Here is a 17,727-nt window from a genome sequence, read left to right as displayed (position 1 = left end):
ATGGGATTTAACATGCACCCCAGGGGTACATTTTTAAACATAGGTACACACTTGCTACATATCACTTCTGCCGTATTAGGTTGCTACCGTCTGACGATACATAGATAACACCCATTACCTTTTACATGGGGGTTCAGTTACTATAATGCTGTTAGTTTTAGACCCTGTCCTGATCCTGGATCAGTATGTCTGTTGTTTGTGGGGAGTTTGTTCTTCACGAGGTATTCTGTTATGACCTCTCTGGAATGTACTTCCAGCTTGTGCCTTGTATTATTTAGTATTTTAAATTATGAACCCTGTGTGTGTCCATTTCTGTTAGCTGGGCCTGCCTCGTGCTCACAGTTTTAACTTTGCTTTATATTAGCACAGTCTTGATCATTGTGGCCTAGGCCACCTCATTTCAGGCCTGTAATACATGAGCTTATGTTTCAGGCCCTCCTATTACTCCATAAATGTCAAGTCTTTAATTATTTGTCTTGATAGGACAAATTGAAGATTTATTTTACTTGGCCCCCCCCCATCCACCTCTTATTTGAATGGATAATTTTATCTCTCTAAAGATTGCAGTAGAATGTAAAAAAGAGTGTTGTAGTCGGGTTCCAGGTTTGGATTCCTGCAAAGAATTAAGTTTCAATAACATGGGACATAAATATTGGGACAACGGGGGAGTTAAGGACTGATACCACAGTGATATAGTAAACCAATTGAATTTACAAGCTTGAGCATGTGTTTTCAATATTATCCTGCTTCAAAAACTTCATTAAAATGGAGTCTAGTTTGAAAATAGTAATTTAGGGGAAAATGCATCACAGGAATAGTGTACCTGTTCCAGAAACAAACATGATGAAACTAGGAAACTCAGATTTAAGGTTATATTTAAAAGGAAACAGGCCTTTAACTTGTTCTGAAAAAGTACAGTTAAGGCATCTAAACAATCTTAACTGCCTAATGCCAGACAGTAATCACATAATTAAAGCATTTTACTGTTCCAGGTTAGGTAAAAATTGTTTTGAAGGCTCACTTGTTATTTTTTCTTAGCTCTGCCACCTTGTGGTATCCCTTCAGGCCAGAGTTATGGCTGCTTGGGTGCCTTAATTATGCTTAAGTACAACATGCTAATCAGTCTTAAATATGGATCTATGACTGGTGCTTTCATAAGAGAGATTATTTTAACATAAAATGTATTTTCCCACTTAGTGTTAAATACATCTTTATATTACATATTACTAGTTACTAGGAAATAATCGAGATTTCTATTTTTCCAATTTATGTTGAGTGAGTTTTTGTATTTTTAATTTGGAGTTACCTTTTGAGGGAAAACAGATACTTTTAATAAAAACAAATACTTCAACTTCGTACGTATTTTTTTTTTATTCATTTAGATTTTGAAACAGTTTTGAAGCTGGAACCTGGCAACAAACAAGCAACGAATGAACTAACCAAAATACAGAACGTATGTATGTTTTTGACTGTGTTGCAGTTTGTTTATATAATATTTCTGTGCTTAAATTATATGTATACATTGAATGAGTTTTATAAACAACCTTAATTTTAATTATCTGAACAATTTTCTTTAAGGAATTAGCTGAGAAAGGTCTGTGGATTTACCAGGAATGTCCTGAACGATCAGCAGAAGAAGCAGAAATAAGAAACCTAGTGCTACCCATTGATAAACCCTTGCATCTTAGGTCAACTGTAAGTGTGTTGGGGCAGCAGGGGAAAGTGCGATATTTTGAAAATTAAGTAGGGCATGAAGAAATGGTGGCGTTCAACAGTTAACCCCTTTCTTACTTGTTGTATTGCAAATGTAAACCTATATTTGTCAGGCACATTTCTTTTTAGAGTGGCCCTCGTGGGTGCTCCACTCTAAGTGTCAGGCTCTTTCCAGCGCCGCTGATCGGAGGCTTTTCGTAGCTGTAGTCGGCCGGACCACGCATGCGCAGCAGCCGCTGCACGCCGTTTCTCCCGTCATGCGGTCCGGCCCCTCTGCCAGTTCCTCTCAACCGTCCTAGGTTGCTGACGGAGCTCCGTTGTCTCTCCTCAGAGGCAGCTCCTTTCAGAGTTCAAATTTTCATTAGTTTTTCTTCAGGTTATTGTTAGTTAGTTATTCGTTAGTTTAAAAAAAAAAGTTAAAGTTAAACTTAGTCAGGTTACTGTTATTGTTGCTAAGTTCTAGTTTATTATTACTATTTAACCCGGTTGAATCCCAGTGCCTGGTTCACCAGGGTTTAAGAAATGTTCCCAGTGTAAGGACCCCATGCCAGCGTCTGATGGCCATGACACATGTATACACTGTTTGGGGGAGTCCCATATACCGAGCAAGTGTGCCCACTATTAACGGCGATAGCACGTAGGGACAGAGACATGAGTCTCAAGCTCATCTTCTTTGATAAGGCTCTGCAGCCTTCTGAAGTGGCTCAAGGGGACGACTCTATGGAGCGCAAGCGAAGGTTGTCACTGCCGAGGGAGTCGACCGCGAAGAAAGCCTCCCCGGCGCGATCCCTGGCCGCGGCCCCTCTGTCTAAAATCAGTGAGGGTGACCAACCAAGCACCTCTGGAACAGGCCGTCAGCCCACGAAAGAAAAATCGGAGAGGCATAAGCCTTTAGTGCGCTCCTCTTTAGTGCGCCTTTGAGCACTATTAAGGCTGCGGGGAAGAAGCTGGCTCCTCTGACTCACAGGCGGCCGCCTACGCAGGCGGCACCGATGGTGCAACAGCACGGGAGGCATGATACGGCACCGAGGCCGGTACCACTTCAATCGACGGCACCGACAGCCCAGTCGGCACCGGGGCACCAAACGCCCACGGCATCAGATACGGTGCCGAGTGACAGAAACCAAGTACGGCACCAACGGACCACCGCAGTTCGGTTCCGCATAAGACACCGGCAGGAGAGTTAGTCTCCCCAGCTTCATCAGTATGGCACTCCCCAATACTGGTTTTGGACAATGAGGATCAAGCCTCAAAACATTCCTCTATTGATGAGACCCTCACCATGCCTTCAGCCGTTCCTACAAAAGCTCAAAGGAAATCGGTTCCGAGAAGGGTGTCCCTGTCTCCCTCACCGATGTTTTCCCCGGCACCGTCTCCATCCCCTCCATGGTACCACTCTCCGCGAGAGCCTCGTTATCAGCGCAGCCCACATTCTCTGCACTGGCATTCGAGGCCTCACTATACTTATGTGTACAGGCACCCCCTGCTGCATTATGGGATGCCTACTAGCAGATCTCGTTCACCGACTCGTTTGCCTTCAAGGTCTTATCGCAGTAGATATAGCAGTGCCCATTCATCCAGGAGGCCGTCTCCTGACTACTCCTATTGCCATGAGGGAGAGATTATTTTTCTCATGACTGTACAAGATCTCGTTCTCCTTCCCATTCTTGTTGTTGCTGTGCGTCTCTGGCTAGACACCAGTCCCCGGTGGGCTCACTCCAACAGACAGCCCCATCGCCCAAGGTTCCGGTGGCTGCTCCTCCTCCTCCTCCTCCTCCTCCTCCTGCTCTTCAGATGTCCAAACCAGAGGAGGGTCAGATTTCGGACGATGATGCCCCTCCACACACAGTGTCTCCAGCTGACATTTCGTCATATTCCCCGGAGGAGGCCTTCTTTCAAGGGGACACTTCACCCCCAGATGACGGTCAAGAGTTCCAGGATCTCTTTAAACGGGTAGCGCAGACACAGAATGTCCAGCTGGCAGACATGCAGATCAAGCAATATAGGCTGCTGAAAAATTTACACCTGAGACAACAGTCGAGAGCAGCACTTCCGAGTGATGAGGCCATTCTCGAACCAGCCTCGGAAATCTGGCACACCTGACTTCTGCCCCACCTACATCAAAGCGGGCGGAAAAGAGATTTTGTACCTTCCAAGGGTTTGGAGTTTCTCTTTACCCACCCCGAGCCAAACTCTCTTGTAGTGGATGCAGCCCTTAACCGTGCCAAGAATCCACAGGTGAAAAATGCAGCAGTGGAGAAAGAGGCCAAAAAACTAGACATCTTCGGTCGAAAAGTTTATTCTTCATCCACCCTCCTTCTTCGCATTGCAAATTACGCGGCACTTCTGTCCAACCATGGGTTCGATAACATCACCAAGTTGGCAGGGCTTGCCTAGAACGCTTCCGAAGCAGACAAGGCCATATTCCGCGCCATAGTACAGGAGGGGTACGCTTGCTCTAGAGCTAGTCTACAGATAGCCATGGATATTGTGGATACTGCCACAAGATCAATAACTACCACAGTATCCATGCATAGAGCATCATTGTTGGCTGCTGCGGGCTCCCCTAAGGATTTGCAGGCAAAAGTCAAAGACCTTCCTTTCGACAAATTGAAGCTATTCGCGGACAAAACTGATGAGGTGTTACACACTGGAAAGGACTCACGTACGACCCTACGTACCCTTGGCATGTACGTACCACCGTTCCGTCGTCAAAGGTACTTCCGTATCAGAGGCGATATGACTTCAATTCCAAAGATGACAACCTTGTCCTTTTGATCAGACTTGATCTAAACAAAGACCGCAGTGTAGACGTCCACAACTGTCTAGGGCAACCTACGTACTGTACACAAAACAGCAGGTTTGACTCGCTTGTCGAGGGTGCAACCTCACCTGTTGTCGTTGCCATCACTGCCGATACCATACCCATCTTTCATCATCGCCTTCGGCCTTATTACAATCGTTGGGCTGAAGTATCCACCGACAAATGGGTATTGGAAATAAGATCAGGCTTCACCATCCCCTTTGGGTCTATACCCCCTATCCATCCCCCAACCCCGTCTCTTTTCAGGGACCCCTCTCACGACACTCTTTTGCGACAGGAGGCTCTACGCCTACTTGCCATCAGAGCCATAGAGAGGGTCCCAAAAGAGTTTAAAGGGAAAGGTTTTTATTCACGCTACTTCCTGATGCAAAAGAAGACAGGAGGATGGAGACCGATTCTCGATCTGCCTTGGCTCTACCGTTATCTGAAGAAAAGACGTTTCAAGATGGTGACTCTGGCCACAATAATCCCATCTCTGAATCACAATGACTGGTTTGCGGCCCTCTACTTGTAGGACGCATATTTTCACATTACGATTCATCCGGCACACAGATGCTTCTTGCGCTTCATGATAAACAATGACCATTTCCAGTACAGGGTCCTCCCCTTTGGCCTGGCGTCAGCTCCCAGAGTTTTCTCAAATACTCTAGCTGTCGTCGCTGCATATCTCCGTCAGCACTTTCTCATATTCCCTTATTTGGATGATTGTCTCATAAAGGCGACAATGCATCAGGAGACCATGCGAATGATCTCGTTGATCAGAAACATGTTCGATTCTCTGGGCCTAATAATAAACAAACAGAAGTCGACCATTGTCCCCACACAAAATATAAAGTTCATAGGGGCAGTTCTAGATTCTATCACGGCAAGGGCATACTTACCTCTAGACAGGTTTCACTCGATACAAGAACTAGTGAAGGTCCTCGACACCGCTCCGACTGTATCCGTCCATACCTGCCTTCGTCTTCTGGGCCACATGGCATCTACCACCTTTGTTTTCCCTCATGCCGGACTTCACTTCAGGGATCTTCAACACTGGTTAGCAAGAGTATACATACTGCAAAAACACAGCATTCACAAGACGGTCACTGTGCGGCCACATGTCCACAATTCCCTGCGTTGCTGGAAGCATACAGGAAACCTCCTTTCGGGAGTTCCATTCCATCGTCCTCAGTCCTCTGCGCTTATAACAGATGCCTCGCTTATAGGCTGGGGTGCACATATGGACAACGACCGCATTCAGGGCAGGTGGTCCTCCACAGAGAAGACTTATCACATCAATCTCTTGGAGTTATGTGCCATTTTTCTGGCATGCAAGCATTTTTTCCCACGCATTCAGCACACCACAGTCACAGACAACGTGGCGGCAATGTACTATGTGAACAGACAGGGAGGCGCCAGATCCCACTCCCTCTGCGCCGAAGCAGTGTGGTTCTGGAATTGGTGCATAACGAACGACGTAATCATCACAGCGTCTTACTTACCTGGCATCAGCACTGTCGTTGCAGATTCGTTGAGCAGACAATTCCCTGCGGCTCACGAGTGGGAGATGAGATCAGGCGTGCTACATTACATCTTTCGCAGGAGGGGTACGCCAACGATAGACCTCTTTGCCACAACACACAATGCCAAGTGTCCCCAGTTCTATTCCAGAGCGGGAATGGGAAGGGGTTCTCTGGGCGACGCCCTTCTGACCACTTGGCACAGATCACTTCTTTATGCATTTCCCCCACAGTCCTAGTTGCAAGGACTCGAGAAAATAACGTTCGAGGAGGCGACAGTCATCCTGATAGCCCTGGCATGGCCGAGACAGCCGTGATACCCACTCTTGCACAGGATGTCAATATACCCACCATGAACACTCCCTCTTCACCCAGATCCGTTATCACAGGAGGAAGGGGCTCGGCATCCCAGACTCGATTCACTCCACTTCACAGCATGGCTGATAACTGGCTCAAAGATGACGAGCACCTTTGTTCACAATGAGTCAAGACAATTTTGATGAGCATCAGGAAATCTTCGACTCGAAAAACTTACCTGGCGAAGTGGCACAGGTTTGCTCAACGGTGTCGAACTCAAAACGTGCAACCCCTTGTCTCTCCTTTGCGTCAGGTCCTGGATTATGTCCTCCAGCTTCACGATTCTGGCCTCTCCATGTCAACCCTGAAAGTTCACTTAGCAACTATCAGTGCTTTCCATCAACCAGTGCAAGGTTCCTTTTTTTTTTCCCCATCAAACCACGAAAAGATTTTTGAAGGGATTGGCGAACATGCACCTACCTCACAGACCACCTCCACCAGTCTGGAGCCTGGATTTGGTCCTGCGCACAATCGTTTGCCCTCCTTTTGAGCCCTTGGCATCTACATCGCTGCAAATGTTAACAATGAAAGTCGTATTCCTATTAGCGATTACCTCGGCACGCAGAGTCAGCGAGCTGGGGGCGTTAAGGGCAAGTCCTCCCTATACATCTTTTTCAAAGGACACAGTGACATTGCGCCTACATGTGGTGTTTATCCCCAAAGTTAATACGTCTTTTCATATCAATGAGTCTATAGTTTTAACCTCCTTTTATCCTAAGCCGCACGCTTCTCCCTCAGAGACCTTGTTACACATGCTCGACATGCGACGAGTTCTCTCCTTTTACATAGAGACCCCAGTCATGGATACGTGCGGACAGGCTGCTCGTGTCACTAGCACAATGTTCCAAAGGCAACCCTCTTCGAGTCAACGTATAGCTAGACTTATCACTACTTGCATCACGACATGTCATTCACTCAAAGGAAAGCCACTCGCTTCTCAGCCTATTGCTCATTCCACTAGAGCGGTTGCCACCTCCACCGCTTTTGCCCAAGGCATCCCCCTTAGCAACATTTGCTGGGCAGCCATCTGGTTCTCTAGCACTTCTTTTGTGCATCATTACGCTATAGTGCGGCGCTAGGTCTCAGACACGGCAGTAGCGTCTGCGGTTCTAGCCTCTGCACAGAATCATTGACCCGGTGCGCATCTTGACTATTGCTTTGTAGTCACCTAGAGTGGAGCACCCACGGGGACTACCCTAAGAAGAAAGGGAAATTACTCACCTTGTGTAGTAACGATCGTTCTTCGAGATGTGTCCCCGTGGGTGCTCCACGTCCCGCCCTCCTCCCTACTTTGGGTCAGTCCCTACTTCCTGTCTAGTTATTGATTCTGGATGGTGAGAGGAACTGACGGAGGGGCCGGACCGCACGACAGGAGAAACGGGTGAACGGCACGCGGCGGCTACTGCGCATGCGCGGTCCAGCTGACTACAGCTACGAAAAGCCTCCGATCAGCGGAGCCAGGACGAGCCCGACACGTAGAGTGGAGCACCCATAGGGACACATCTCGAAGAACAATCGTTACTACACAAGGTGAGTAACTTCCCTTTCTGGTGTAATAATTCCTGAGTTTAGAGACTATGTAGCACTTTAAAGACTAACAAGATGGTTTATTAGATGATGAGCTTTCGTGGGCCAGACCCACTTCCTCAGATCAAATTGTGGAAGAAAATAGTCCACTATTTGATCTGAGGAAGTGGGTCTGGCCCACGAAAGCTCATCATCTAATAAACCATCTTGTTAGTCTTTAAAGTGCTACATAGTCCTGTATCTTGTTTCAGCTACACCAGACTAACACAACTACATTTCGATCACTTGAGTTTAGAGAGACCTTTAAAAACATATATTAAGACGATAAATGTGGTTTGCAGATAAAGATTTGTGTCCATTAGACTTACACTATTCAGACATTTTAATTATTTTCTGCTTTCTAAATGTATGAGAGAAATTCCCTGCGACAGAGATAGTAGCATTTGCTGTATTTTGTACAGTGCAAAGCATACTAAAGTTTAAAATTTTTCTTAATTTAAAAACTTACTACCAAACAGTTCTGTTTCTTGACTCCATTAATTGTAATATAAATTAAAATGATTAACAGACTAAAGTTAGAAAATAATGTCCTCTTCTTGAAATTTAAAAAGAAAGTATTGAATTATTTACATACAATTATAATATTGTATTAATACAGATGTAATAAACGATATCTTCCATAGCTTTAAATAGGGATGTTAGCATGTAGACATCTACACGATTAACCAATAAGCCTGAGCTCATCGGTTAATCCTAATGGCTTCATACCCTCTGCACCTCCCTTTCGGCCTCCTGTGGGGCCCTCTTCTCCCCCCACTGCCTCCCACAGCCGGTGCTGGGGGGAGGGGAGGGAACAAGCTTAAAAGGCAGCTCACCACGAGTACCGGCTCCTTCAGAGTCACTCTTTTCCCCCCTCCCTCCCCTCGCCTCACGCTCCTCCCGGTACTGCTGCCTTGGATAGAGAGGAAGCAGTACGGCGGATTTCAAACCACATACTGGCTCCCAGGAGCAGTGTGCCCCCATCATGTGTAAATGTGTAACGGCTGAAATTTTTTTCAGCCGTTACACGTTTAGAAAGAGAAATATTTGTTAACATTCCTAATCTTAAATTACCCTTGGCATATCAGCTGTAGCATTTATTGACCTGCTAATTTTCATCTTTAAAGCGGCACTAACTAGAAATACTAAATACAGTAAAACTCTGATGGTCCGGCATCTGATGGTCCGGCACTCCTGATGATCAGGAACCCGGAAGTGCTCCGGGCAGCCGGACCATTGGATCTGCTCTGCCCTCAGCTTCTCTGATTCAGCCGCTGCTAAAACTGAACAGCGGCTGAATCGGGAAAGCCGGGGCAGAGCAGCTGGGTCGCTGCCGGGTTGGTCCTGTAGCGCTGCCCCTCCGGGCTGCTGCGGGACTAACCCGGCAGGCACCCCAGCTGTCCCCGATTCAGCCGCTGCTGAAACTGATCAGAGGCTGACTCCAGGAAGCCCGAGGCAGAGCTGCTCTGCCTCGGGCTTCCTGGAGTCAGCCGTTGATCAGTTTAAGCAGCGGCTGATTTGGGGACACCTGGGGTAGAGCAGCTGGGGTGCTGCCGGGTTGGTCCAGTAGCGCCGCTCCTCGGCGCTGTGGGACCAACCAGTCAGCCCCCCAGCTGCTCTGCCCTAGGCATCCTGATTCATTTTCCCCCTCCCCCCCACCCAAGACCTCTCATAGCCCCCCTTACGATAGTCCGGCAAATCTGATAATCCGGCACCCCCTGGGTCCTAAAGGTGCCAGATTATCAGAAGTTTACTGTATAAATTAATTTGTCCTTCGTGGTACCATTAATGTTACACACACATTTATTGTCTTATTCTATCTGTAAGAGCACTGAAAAAGGAGCAAAGAGAACAGAAATCACCTGATCTCCCCAGTGGAGACCTTACACCTCTCTTGATATGGGTCAGGATGGGTTGTGTCCATAATGGACTGCTCTCTGGCTATCCCAAGATGGAAGACTGTTCTTTGGAGATTGTTGGTTGCTGACATAGTTATTAGAGCAACTCACAGTGTTCTAATCTGAGGTGGGTGCTGAACCAGAGCTGAGCGCTGGAAAGTAGGGATGTCGATGTGTAGTTGACTACATGATGAAATCATAAGTCTGGTCTTATCAGTTGGGCTTATCAGTTAATTTTACCAACTACACGCACCCCCGCCTTGTTATTAGAGGCAGCAAGGGACAAGGAGGCGGGCACCAATAGGAGTGGGAAGACAGCTTTTAAGCTGCTCTCCATGTCTGCCAGCTCCGAGGAGCAATCTGCCCCCCTTTACCTTCCTCCACTGCCTCCCACAGTGTGCATCCCTTGAATGAATTAACTGGCTAGTTGAACTTCAGTCACATTACTAATAATTGAATGTAACCTTGTAAATATGCACAACACACTCTATTCCCAAAAGATTACATTCAGTGGATGGAATTTACCCTTCATTTGGGTGACTTTTTTATAAAAGACCCTGAAGTCTTATGGAGGGCCTACAATATGGGGTATGTAGTTATTGGAGATCAAGCAGGGATCAAAATAATTATTAACGTAACTGAAACACATAGAATGAATTATTCCATAACAATGTGTAGGTAAGCTATGGAACTTACTGCCTCAGGACATAATTTATTCAAAGTGTATGACTGGCTTTTATATTTTGTGACCACAGACTCATTTATAGTTATCCATGCAAAATAAAGTTATTTGAACCTCACTGCTGCATCTTGCTTTTTGAAGTCGTGATATAAAATTTGATTGGCTAATGAACTGATCACATATGATAGATCCTAAATTGGAAGGTTAAAGGATCCCAAAAGAAGTATGGGTTTTTTTCCAGTTATCTGGGAAAACAATACAGAAATGGAATGACTTTGAAGTGAGGATCCCCCATGATACAGAGAAATAAAGTAAAGTGGTAGCAGGGAAAAGAAGGCCAAATAAGAAGGAATATTTTTAATTTTATGATGAGTTTTGAAAGCCTGTTATAACTATATAAACACACTGTATATTTTTATTGTAAGGTGTCTGTTCTGGACACCAGCACACTCTAATGTGGTGGCTCTGAGGTTCTAGCTCCATTGTGAACAATAGTCTTTTATTTGTAATTTCTACAAAGAATAGAGTATCTCACTAACCTGAGATATTTGTTCTATTAAGAAACCTTTGAGAAGAATATTCATTGAAGAAGTTGGTGATGAGATGCAGAATATTGATTTGCCTAACCCTAGTACTCTAGCCAATAATTGGATTAATTCTACAAACATCGAAACAACAAAGAATCAAAGTCAAAATGACCTCTTAACCTCATCTGATACTCCAAAAGCAAAACAATTGAAAATAGAAGAAATCAGTGATAGACCAGCCTGCCAGTGAGTATAGTAAAGTCTTCTGGTGTTCTCGAATTTGATAAGCAAACATAGCTGGGTATGTATTAATTGCTTTGAATGTTGCACCAAAAAACCTTGCTTAAATGTAACTACTATATTGTTTGTCATCTTGTAGCTGTATGCACCTTGTTTTGAAGGATTTATTTAGGAATATGTTTATGCATTTGTGTGTGATAATTTTGAAACAAAAACAGTCTTTTAGATACAGCGGACAAGTTGTTAGATTGTTTTGCTCAGGTATTCCAAATAACTGAGGTAAGTTGTGTAATTTTCATCTATACTAATGCTTCATTTCCTGTGCATTATATCTTACGTCAGTTACTTCAGTTGGGAATTTTAGGGCAACATTCTAATTCTGCACATGGAGGAGATTTGGGGAGGCAATAAAGATGATATTAAAGCTATTTTATTACCTCTTCTCCAGTTGTGTAGGTAACCAGTAGTCTCATGTCTGCTCCAAGTACTGTTGACTGATAAGAGCTCCCAAGGAGCCTGTGGCAGCAGCATGCCTTTCTGGCCCACCACTATTTACCATGCCTTAGCTTTCTCCCAGGTGGTTTCCATCAGCCCCCGTGGCGAGCTACTGGTGATGAATTTAAACAATAATCCCAAGTGAACCATAAAAAAAAAAATTCTCCATTCTTCTTGGCCTAAGCTCTCAGGTGTTTCCCACTCTCCACAGAGCACTGACTCTCTAGGCATTTTCCACATGGGAGCCTCCCTGCTTCCAGGGTCAGTCATAGGAGCCAGTCTCCTTCCTGAAACCCTCAGTACACAAGTTTGTCTGACGGGGAGCTACGTTTCTCAAGAACCTACTAGAAGATCAGCCTGCCTCCCCCAATCAAAGTCTTGCAACCCTTTGAGGTCTTCCCATAACTTCTTCCCAGCTCTCTAGGGGTACGTCTATATTTGCGCCCAAGTTCGAATTAGGGATGCAAATGTAGGTGACCAAAATTGCTAATGCAGCGGGGATTTAAATATCCCGCGCTTCATTAGCATGATCTCGCCAGCACATTACTCTACTCAACAGCTGTTCCGAAAGTGAAAGTGCGCACCGTGATGTGTTAGTTCGAACCAAACCCCTAACACGTCCCAGTGCGCACTTTCACTTTCAGAACAGCTGTTGAGCGGAGTAACGTGCTGGCGAGATTATGCTAATGAAGCGCGGGATATTTAAATCCCCACTTCATTAACAATTTCGGTCACCTCCATTTGCATCCCTAGTTTGAACTAGGGTACAAGTGTAAACATACCCTAGCAGATAAGGATCAGCTGGAAGGAGAAGGTAATTGACCTGTCTTGGACTAGGCTGATACTGACTCTCTCCTTAAAAGACCAGCCAGCTTGTGACAGGGTCATTTTCGTTCTGTAGTGGAATCATCCCTTGAATGACTCCTAAATCATCCCTGGGTATGGGCTGGACGGGGTGACACAGAACCAGTAAAGATAGTGCCCTACACCCAGGTTTTAAGAATCCTTGGTTGGCTGGTTTGAAGAGTATTTCCCAGGCTCTTTGAACGGTCAGAGAACTTTAATATGGTATTCCTTGCCTCTTTTAACGTGCTTTTACTGACTATAAAACTCAAGTGTATATCTCTTTTTCTCCCCTGAACAGTTGAATGGATTTATTTGGTAGTATTTAGGGCAAAAGTACATTTTTACAGCCACGTTCTAACTGCTAAAAATATACTGATAGAAAAGACAAATAAATTATAGGAGAACAAATGGCTGCACTGTAATCAGTGTTGAAAATGTTTTCACTTTTGACATGCTTATTGTTTTGCATTATGAAATTGCAAAGAAAACTTATTTTTGTATTCTTGCAGCTGTGAGGGGAAAATTTCTGTAATGCTGATATATATTGAATGTAGAAGCTTTGTACACTAAAACAGGGTTACTTCTGGAAATAAAGTAAATATGTAGCATATACTTTTTCAGGACTAGAAAATCATTTAAGTGGACAAGTGAAAATTATACTTTAACAAACATTTAATTAATTCCATTAAGTATGTTTGTTTGCTTTTATTTCAAAATTTAGGAATATTTTAATCTGGAAAAAATAATTGTTTTTTATAGAAAATATTACCAAAACCTTGAAAGTGAGGACATTTGTTAAGGCTTAGGTTTGCAAAAGAGGTGTGGTACTCAATAGCTCCAACTAAGACTCATTTATGAAATGGCCTGAATTTTTAATTTAAAATGTATATTTAAATATTTTAGAGTTCCTACCAATATGAAAGATATGTCATCAGCTACACCTCAGTTCTCCAGTCTGAAAAATCATCTAGACAAAGAAAATAAAATATCACTTCCCGTGTCTACATCTGATGTCCCTGCAATCCCTGCAAATTCATTCCAGCTTGAATCTGATTTCAGAAAATTGAAAGGCTGCCCAGATAAGATGTACATGTACCTAAAGGTAAGAGAAATAATAGTATATGACTGCTACTATGCTTAAAGAAATAGTCTCTTTTTATATTAGTAGATTGAGAAATTAGCATCTAAGGCTGTGTCCAGACTCAAGGGTTTTTCGAAAAAAGGCATTCTTGAATGCAAACAGGGCTTTTTAGAAAGAGAGCATCCAGACTGCCTGGGTGATTTCTTTCGAAAAAGCGGCTTGCTTTTTCAAAAGTACTGCTTGCAGTCTAGACGCTCTTTTTCGAAAGAGGCTTGCAGTCTAGACGTAGCCTAAATGATTTAACAATTCTTAGGTGTTAATATCCTTATCATGATACCAAATAGCCTTGACTCCACATGAAAATAATTTTCATTCTGTGCTTAAGTTTGTTTTATTTCAAATTTTAAAACATAAGTCTATAAATAGTGCCCTAATTTTTTATTTTTTTTAATCCCTTCCAAATTATGTAAACTTGCATCTTGGTATCCACATTGAACTTGAATTGCTCACGTGTGTGTTTGCTGGATTGGAATTATAGCATTAACGAATACCAGTATTCTTTAAAGTGTTTTGAACTGCTTTGAATTAATTTTTTGAAGGAATGTTTGTTTATCCTTTGTTAATTTACATTTTTTTAAACAATCATATGCATCTTGTAAAAAGGTACAAGTTAATAAAATAAAATGAGTAGCTCTAGGAAGAGAAATATATCTCCTTGTAATTACAGCTGTCAATTCAACAGAATAGAAGGACGTATGAATAATAGGCCAAAATGTATTCTTGTAGCTTTTATTATTCATTTTCAGAAGGGTCCATGATGTTGATAGGCACTATAAAGTATGTGGAAGGGAATGGACCCTACTTAGGAGAGCTTAAAATTATTTGTTTCGGTTTTCATGATTGAATCATGTTTTATGTCTATAAATAACAATGTTTTTATTCTTCCAAAGCAAATAGAGCCTTCGCTTTACCCTAAGCTGTTCCAAAAATCCTTAGATCCAGATGTCTTTAACCAGATTTTGAAAATTCTGCAAGACTTTTACATTGAGTAAGTTCAGTTCTTTACTAATTATCTTAGGGTTTTATATTGCTTGCTGCCAACATAGGCTTTTTCTGTTTGCCTTACAGAACATATTGTTGATACTCTGATAGCTAAAAGCATATAACACTGGCTTATCTAAATGTATTCCTGAAGAAATTAACTTTCAATACAGAAGAGTATTTCAGAAGGACTAGCTAGGGGAAAATTGGTAATAAAAAGCCTTTTGATTTAGTCATTGGTTAAACTTCATATTGTCTCAGTAGTGACTACTGACTGTCTACTAAGTGATCTATTTAAAAATGATTTGTTTTTATTGGACAGCACATTCCATTAGCACAGAATTCATTTTTAAAACAATTCAGTATAATTCAAAGAAGAGCAAAAAAACTAAGAAATTCAAACAAATTTCATTACTTTAGCTGTCTTCATTGTCATGTGTTCAGTGTCTTGGTTTTTATTTTTGTACTTTGTAACAGAACACACAGAAGTAGCAAGCATGTGTGTGGAAATGGAAATCTTAATATTAAGAAAATAAAAAGCATTTAGCAATTATTTCTGTCATGTTTCAGTGCTGCATAAAATTCATTCGCTCATTATGAATAATTTGCCATTCCTCTGAATAAATGTGGGCTCTAAAAATGTTATGTTTATTATTATGCAGAGTGGCAAGTGTAAATTAAGAGTCAGGGTATAGGCTGGCAACAAATTTTGGCCAATCAAAAGCAAATCATGCGGGTGAATCACCACACCTGAAGAGGCATGTCCTTCATTCGGTGTTATTACATGCATGGCTGCTAAAGAGTGAATTTATTGGGAGCAGAAAGATAAAACTAGTTTTTAAAAGGAGGGGAATGTGAGGTATGAAGAAGAAAGAAGATAACTTGTAGTCATTGATAGTGAAAGAGGAAGGTAAGTGATCTCACATGCTAACATTGTCAAAAAAAAATCCTGATACCTTTTCCTTAGTGCTAAAAATGAGAGCAATTATGCATTCTGATTACTAGGCACATCACCACAATCAAATTGCTAGGTTCCCATTAAAATATCTCTCCTTATTTTACCCCTGAAACCCTATGGATTTCTATACATTTAATCAATAGATCATGATCTGTAGAGGTCTAAAGTGGTAAGTCAAGTGTATTTCTTACTACTAAGGCAGTTTACTTAACACAGTTTGTATGAGCACGTGTTTCCGAGGGAAAAGCCGTAAATTGCATTATCTGTTGCTTCCATTTTTGTTTGGAAACAACATGAATTTTATTTTTCCTCTTCATTATCATGAGCCAGGAATAACAGCTCAAAGGAAAAGTTCAACAAGAAACACACACCTTAAGCACCAGTCTTTTGGGTACTGAAAAGTATGATTTGATATACAGGCAGTCCCCGGGTTACGTACAAGATAGGGACTGTAGGTTTGTTCTTAAGTTGAATTTGTATGTAAGTCGGAACTGGTACATATTGTAGGGGAAACTCTAGCCAAACATTTCTCCAGAGCTCAGTTTTATTCTCCCACACCTCACTTCCCTCAGTCCTTTATTCTCAAGCTGAGGTGTCTGCTGAGAAAAGCCGCTCTGCATCTCCCTGGTCTGCTGGGGAGGGGCGCTAGCTTCGCGTCTCCCTGGTCTGCTGGGGGGAAGCAGCTAGTGCAGGGTTGCCTCACCCCGTTTGTAAGTAGGGATCCGATGTAAGTCGGATCCATGTAACCCGGGGACTGCCTGTATAGGAATAGTAATAGCTAGTGCATGATTTCATGTTTATGCCTTGTCAACCTACCTCCTTTCTGCATGTTTTTATCTTTATCTATTACTAAAAAATATTTGTTCTGTAGCTTGAAATATATAATCCTTTTTATCGCTATTGGATCTTTCTAATCAGAAGTAGCTATTTGCATATGTATTTAATAATCTTTTATTTTAGGAAAGAGAAACCAACGCTTATCCTTGAAATTCTCCAGAAGCTATCTGAAATAAAAAGATTTGATATGGCAGTGATGTTTATGTCAGATTTGGAGAAAAAAAGTAAGCACAAAGTAATGTTGAATTTTATTTTTTTTAAGACATTGGATCTTGGCATAGGTCTTGTTTCAGCCAGAAACAATAAATTTCAGTATCAGTTCAGTTTATAATGATGATGCAAATAGACATACAAATTCTTATTTATTTATACTTCACAGGCAGCTTTAACTACATGCTTCTAAAAAGATTTTCAGTTTATTTTGTGAGAGGTTGGAGAGGGAGAGCATCAGTCTAAAAGCACTGAACTCAACTATTCTGAGAAGGGAAAGTTTCACCACTGTGTAGTGACAATTATTGCCTATACAGTTGTGAAGCTGACACATTCCAGACAAATCATATCCTCCTTGACTGAGTGATCAGTTTATTTATGGCTTTTGTAAATGGGTTTTAAAAAAAGGAAGAAATGGAGACCTATCCTTAGGATACTGTCTAAGCCCAGAAAGAATCACTGTAATCATTTAGTATGATCTTTGGTATAACACAAGCCATGGAACTTCACCAAAAGAATTCCTAGAGCAGAGCTTTTAGAACATTTTGAATACTTTTGAAATGTAGAAATTCAATCTAGATGATTTTGAATTGCATATGCATGCTTGATCAAATCAGCTGTTTTAAATGTGCTGTTTAGAGATTTTCATTTTTGGGATCTCCTTAAAACTCAAACTAACAGCCAGAAAAGACATGCTGGTTATGACTACCATTTTCAATATTAAGTAGCAATGTTGTATACAAACCCCAATAGCTGCCATTGTAATCTAGCACAATATAGTACAAATATGCAAGATGTCATACCTGATTGCCACTAAATCATGTTTGAGAAGAAAATCTTTAAAATGTTTGAGTGAAACTCCTTTATTAATTGCAGTACTGTGTGCTGCCACCTTTGAATTTTCCCCATCAGTGTAATAACAAGGCACAACTTGTTGTAAAAAGGCCTTT

At 42.4% G+C, this 17,727-nt stretch overlaps 1 protein-coding gene across 6 annotated transcripts in view; it reads left to right on the top strand.

The window, feature by feature from the left end:
- RPAP3 (RNA polymerase II associated protein 3) overlaps positions 1-17,727 on the top strand; it is a 66,270-nt gene that overhangs the window by 32,745 nt on the left and 15,798 nt on the right. For all 6 annotated transcript variants that reach the window (XR_016349994.1, XM_089779550.1, XM_089779551.1 and 3 more), the window contains 6 exons: positions 1,383-1,453; positions 1,579-1,695; positions 11,104-11,315; positions 13,554-13,752; positions 14,682-14,779; positions 16,691-16,791. Coding sequence is in view for 5 of the 6 variants with exons in the window: in XM_089779550.1 (XP_089635676.1) it covers positions 1,383-1,453; positions 1,579-1,695; positions 11,104-11,315; positions 13,554-13,752; positions 14,682-14,779; positions 16,691-16,791 (798 nt within the window). In the remaining variant the exon portion in view is untranslated. The remainder of the gene's footprint in view (positions 1-1,382; positions 1,454-1,578; positions 1,696-11,103; positions 11,316-13,553; positions 13,753-14,681; positions 14,780-16,690; positions 16,792-17,727) is intronic.

This window comes from Pelodiscus sinensis, chromosome 1 (assembly GCF_052426305.1).
Source record: "Pelodiscus sinensis isolate ZL-2025 chromosome 1, ASM5242630v1, whole genome shotgun sequence".
In the NCBI taxonomy this organism is placed as follows: Eukaryota; Metazoa; Chordata; order Testudines; family Trionychidae; genus Pelodiscus; species Pelodiscus sinensis.
Note: the sequence above shows the minus strand (reverse complement) of the source record. Positions and strands in the feature narration are given on the sequence as shown.